This window comes from Perna viridis, chromosome 8 (genome assembly GCF_037379345.1).
Source record: "Perna viridis isolate PV_CMFRI_1.1 ecotype Kerala chromosome 8, ASM3737934v1, whole genome shotgun sequence".
Lineage (NCBI taxonomy): Eukaryota > Metazoa > Mollusca > Bivalvia > Mytilida > Mytilidae > Perna > Perna viridis.
In genome coordinates, this window is record NC_142452.1 from 16,030,155 (window position 1) to 16,036,154 (window position 6,000).

The following is a 6,000-nucleotide window of genomic DNA, read 5'->3' on the forward strand; positions in this document are numbered from 1 at the left end:
GAAGTCATCACTACAAAAGTTTTATGGTCGTCATCATCAACTCGTGGATCGCTACGGTGTATTCATCTGCGACATGAAAACCAATATGTTCAACGTGTCATAGTTTTTCTCTCGTCTTTCCCGGGCTTGGTTTTTTATGAGCAAATCGACGGGTATTTCTAGAAAAGTAGAGGATGCTTACCTTACCGGTGCACCTGGTCCATGCTACCAGTTTTTAGTGGAGTCCGCGTTGCTCATTTGCTTTTGTTACTTTGTATGTATGATTTTAGTTATTTTATGTTCTTTGTTGTGTATGTTTGCTTTCCATGTCTGGTCTTTGTCCCTGAATTACATTCTTTTGATTGCTCTATAACCTTGGTTTCCTTGATTACTCTTTCTGTTCATTACTTATTTTTAATATCATCAATTAAGTTCAAGGTTCGCGTTTTGAATATCTCTCAACCATTTTTAATACATGGAAATTAATTTTATTTTGCAAATGTACAATCAGTAATATAAGAAAAGAAGTAAAATATTCATTACGAACGAAGAACAAATTATAATGTCATATTCCTAATTTTCCTCCAAGGCTGACAGTACTAAATGAAGTTTTTTTTTTTAGTACCAATTTCATTTTACGACAAAATAATATTCACTTGTAGCATCAAGCATCAAATGACCACGATGTCTCGTCAAAAGGCAATACCCCAGAGAATTACTGTTATTCATTCAATTTTTCAACCTAACTATATCTTATAATGTTCATCAGGAAACTATTTGTTTGTCTTTACTACTAGGATGTTGCGGAATTGGAAGAAATATAATTACGACAGTTGTATATCATATGATAGAATAATTGAAGTCTAAAATATTTCAACCTATGTAAGCCACAAAATAAACAAAACTGTTTTAAAACAAACATTGTGAAACTGTTGTTTAGCCGACAAATCCATCATTGCGGTAGCATCCATACATTTATTGAAATAATCCTTTGGTTTCCAAGTGCATCGTTCCAATACAAAATGCCATTTTTATGCATCGATTTGCAAACCAGGTTTTTATATTATGCATATTTAAATTTCGTGATTTAAATCTTCTTTACTTAAAAGAAAGAAATATAACATATAAATTCAAGATCCTTCTGTAGATAATTTCCAACAGTTTCTATACAAAATAACTTTCATGTGTATTTCTACATTTCATTTAATGACTTGTATGTGCCTGATTTTCAGATGAGATACAAAATAGCGGTTTATTTTGCGTAATATAAACATTGACTTAATACGATATCAATAGAAAAAAATAGGTTTTTATGTTTTATGCATATTCATACTTAGCAACATCGTCCTTTGATATCTATCAAAACGTTAACTGTTCACGACAACAATGTATTACAGCAACCAGGAAGAGCAAACCTGTCAAGATACAACAAATATATCAGCTGTAATTAATGAGAACATCGAATTTGTGGCATTCAATCTAAGACCAAACTTGTTAGCAATCTTGACGAGATAGCAATTATCATGCTGTTTAAAGGTCGGTATATATTTCTATTAAAGGAGAAACAGTTTATTATTTAAACAATGTTCAAGGACATCTTGTGTTCTTTTCATTCTCATGCTGGATTTATCAAATAATATAATACCTAAACATCTATACTAGATTTAGATTTGTCATTTCTATAAAGGTTTTGGTTTCAAAGTGTGTATGCTTAGTAAATTTTACATAATCCACGGTAGTAATTCAAAGATGACACATTTAATGCTCGTGAAACCAAAGTGTACACATCCCATATATGTGAAACCCCAGTGTACATATCTCATGTTTGCAAAACATAAGTGTACATATTACATGTGCGTAGAACTCCGGTGCATACATTCCATGTCCATTAAATCCGAGTATGCGCATCACATTTCCGTCAAACTCCAGGGTATATACATATTATGTCCGTGAAACACTTGTGTACAATTGATCTGGAATTTAGGTAGTTATCCTTTACCTACCAATTCATAATTTGTGCTATATAAAAGATATACATGTACATATAAACAATTGATAACTACGTAAAGATTTTACTACAACCCGATGCACATTGAGGAGTAAATATGAGAAACCAATTGTACAACATAGTGCACTTAATATTAAAAAAAAACAATTTTTATGTAACATCCACATAATGTGTATAAAGAACTATTAGATTTACCGATTATGGATAAAAATCAAGTCACTGCTTTACAAAAAAGCTGGTAAATGCATCACCCGATATCAGCCATTCGTATTGGCAGCGAACCGACAAAAGTGTACTGCAACTATTGTTTAATGAAGATCTTTCAGTTTTGCAGTATTTTAGAGTATACATTGTACTAAGAAACTTGTTACACAAAAGCTGAGATGCACATAAAACAGAATACTTCATCAGTACCGACAGAATTAGTAAAGTGGAGAAAGTTCCAACGAAAGGAGTAATGGTTTTAGGACATACAAAAGCTGCCCCGATTATTACAACCTCTAGCAAAATTATTCGAATAAAAGTATACGAACATAGGTGTTTCAATAAACACTGTTAGATACATTATGTTCAAATGTGATGGTTAATAACACGGCGGGGGGAAGGGCTGTTATGGTTGATTTATCATCAAATAACTAAAATAACTTGAACGGAATGAACATTTGATATATCATGATGATTGTATGGACAAGTAACAGCAAAACATGATCCTGCTGAAGTGGTTGCTAATAAACGAATAGACGTGACGAAAAACGTTACTGAAAACAAGGATGGGCCATCTGTTGCTTAATCTGATGAACGAACCATGCATATCATACAATGAGAATACAACATAAATTACACGACAACTGGGTTCACCAAACAGTCGCTGGTAGTAAAAATAGCAATTCGTACATGCCTAGTGTATATAGTGATTAATTAACTATTAAAAAGCTACAAAAGAAAGCTTTACCGCTGTATTTGATCAGGCGTGATATTAATCAAACAACGCAAACAGAATCATTCATCAGGAAAACTGCATTTGTTTTGAAAATGTCAAACTATTCCAGGTCAGCTATTGAAAACATACTGTCACACATATCTAGTGGAAATGACTCGAGTGATATTTTGTCTTCTATTACGGACACAACTATTAATCTGTCTGCTTATTACGATTCAAGTGTCGAATTGGAGATCTTGAATGATATGGAAACAAAAAGGCGCATAATTCCAATAATTTACCTCGCAATTTTAACGTTACTAGGTTCGCCAGGAAATCTCCTGATTCTTTACATATACTTTGTGAGATTTAGACGAAAAACAACACATCGGGCATTAGTGATTGCCCTTGCACTTGCAGATTTTCTAGTTTGCAGCTTGGTTATTCCGTTTGAGATTTACCAGATGACAAAAGAGTACACATTTGTCGATGAGTGGTTTTGTAAGTTTTGCAGCACTTGTAAAAATGCTATGGTGATATCATCAGTATTAATTTTACTGACACTTTCTGTCAACCGATACTGGTCAATCTGCAAACCCCTCCGACAACAGCTACGTTACTATCAAACATTAAAATGTATTGCGTTCATTGCATGTTTTTCTGTATTATTTGCAGCTCCAGATATATTCCTGACAGGTATCAAATTTCATCATCTGGAAAATAATTTAGTAGGCAGAGATTGTTCGAACTCAGAATACTACGCAGATACGATATATCCAATGCTATACGGAAGTACACGGCTTTTATTATATCTATTGTGTACTGTCGCCTTATTAGTGATGTGTTTTCTCATTGGACGAACTATTGTACAACATGTGATGTTCTGTAATCAATTTCGTAATTCATATACAACTAAGGCTACTTCGATATTTGATGGTCGTCCGAAAGAAGAACGTTTGGTTTTGAAACAACATGTCACTAACAAACACCGTACATGCAACTACATAAAACAAAAGCTTACGGACTCCCCAACTAAAGTGACAAAAACTGCGCTTATTGTCAGTATTTGTTATGTGATAGTATATCTTCCATACATGATTATAAAAGTTCTAGCGGCCATATATGAAGGTCATATAATGCCACAAAATGAATTAGCGTCTATTATGATGCCTATATTGTCTAGAACACATTTAATAAATAATGTTGTAAATTTTATCATATACCTGGCCGTGGATTTATCCTTCCGAAAAGAGTGTTGTAATGCACTGTTTTCAATATTCTGCTGTATTGTAGGATTTTACAAAGAATAAATATCCTAGGATTTTGTTATTTAGTGGCATCCACTATAGCAATTACATATACATATACGTAGAATGATTTTTTGTTTCGAATTCATAGTTTAGTGGTTATATTCCAAACTCTTTCTATATTTAATGAACCTTTAACAGTCAATCAATTTTTTGTCATCTTCCAAAACACACTTATTAATACCTGGATGTTGTGCTATTTCATTTGTTGATATCATTACATTGTATTTATTTTAGGTAGTAAACCTTTTCAAATATATTCAACTGAAATAGATTAACTGTTGTCAAAACGATTTATAAATATATCAACAATTTAAGTGTAGATTTGTGATTAAGAAATTCCGAAAAAGATCGCCGTAGGGAGTTTCCAGTTTTTTCACCCCTTGGATCCGCCAATGTAGTTTGAAATAAAATCTCCTAAGTTACATGTACTTGGCAAAATAACAAAAGTGTCCCTGTTCATAGTTTTCACGTACATATATATATAGATAGATACTGGTCAATCTGCCAACCCCTTACATATATAAACGTCTCAGAATGTGACGCCTCTATTTGCTACACTGCTCAATCGGATGTAGCGAATAGAGTCGTCACATTCTGAGACGTTTGTATAATATTGATTTGTTGTGACATGCATCATTAATTTGATCCTCTATCCCACATAATAACATCTAAATGAACTGTCCCGTACTACCATACATCGTGTACTAAGTTACAGCCCTAGATTAATACTACGAGGTGGAATGACCCGGCCAGCGAAAGCTATATTTTTATATTACCTAACTGGCCGAGTGGTCTAGGGCGCTGGACTTAGTGCATGCGATGTTGCCATAGATGTTACAGCGGTACGAGTTCGAATTCCGCGGAGGGAACGACCCAAAATTTGCATCGCAAATTTTGCAGTTCTAACATCGTTGGGAATTTATATAATTAGATATTTATTATGAACTGCATCATAAATATCTAATTATATATATATATGCATGAGTAATCTATGTTAATATTTAGAGAATACATTCTAGTTCAGCAGAATGGTCTTCAGGAAGAAGTTTAATGTGCACGAATAGTACTTAATTTTGGATGTTTTATGTTTGATCAAATAACAGGAAGATGCTACTTAGTCTATATATTATGATAATTATAATAAAGAGTACGTAGGATATAGTAGGTGTGAACTTTTGTAATCAAAACTTTGTATCTTTAAATTAATAGTGACAGATGACAAAGAATATGTTGCATTCATGTCATAAAAAAACCTTGCAATCTTGCTTATACTATTTATACTCGATCACAAGAAACCTTACTCTTCAAAAATTCTACAAAAAAAAAAAAAAAAAAAAAGATCAGTTTCATGAATATAATAATATTTTTTGTATATCTTGTGGATATTATGGCAGTAAATAATCGAACATTATGTTCAATATATCAACCCAACAAAACTTAAGTAGACTAAGTAAAAAAATAAAAGTCTCGTGCACCTTTTCTTGATTCCAGTCTCGCATGCGATACGGGATAAATAACACAGGAAACCACTCGCGTTACATGGGTAACAGTAACAGTCACTTGTTTGGCTGAAATGAGGATGGGAATCCGCACTCGGGATGGCAGCTCTTAAACAAGGTAAACCCGAAAAATAGAAAAGATAAGAAGACAAAATAAATAAATAAATAAATAAATAAATTAAGATCTAAAGTGTCAGTCCCTGTAAAAATCAGACATTGTGTGTGACATGGAATAAACAACCCATCATTTTGATAGTGTAATTAAACTATTTGCACCATCAGAAT

General features: G+C 32.9%; 1 protein-coding gene across 1 annotated transcript; it reads left to right on the plus strand.

Annotated features, from left to right (window-relative positions):
* The first annotated feature begins 3,005 nt into the window (after positions 1 to 3,005).
* Positions 3,006 to 4,216, plus strand: LOC148609512 (cholecystokinin receptor type A-like). The gene has a single exon (XM_088543120.1). The coding sequence runs from the start codon at positions 3,020 to 3,022 to the stop codon at positions 4,214 to 4,216; it is 1,197 nt and encodes a 398-aa protein (XP_088399246.1). The 5' UTR covers positions 3,006 to 3,019.
* The last annotated feature ends 1,784 nt before the right edge of the window (positions 4,217 to 6,000 follow it).

Excerpts from the sequence above, each read along its gene's own strand:
- LOC148609512 (XM_088543120.1), top strand. The coding sequence starts at position 3,020 with ATGTCAAACTATTCCAGGTCAGCTATTGAAAACATACTGTCACACATA.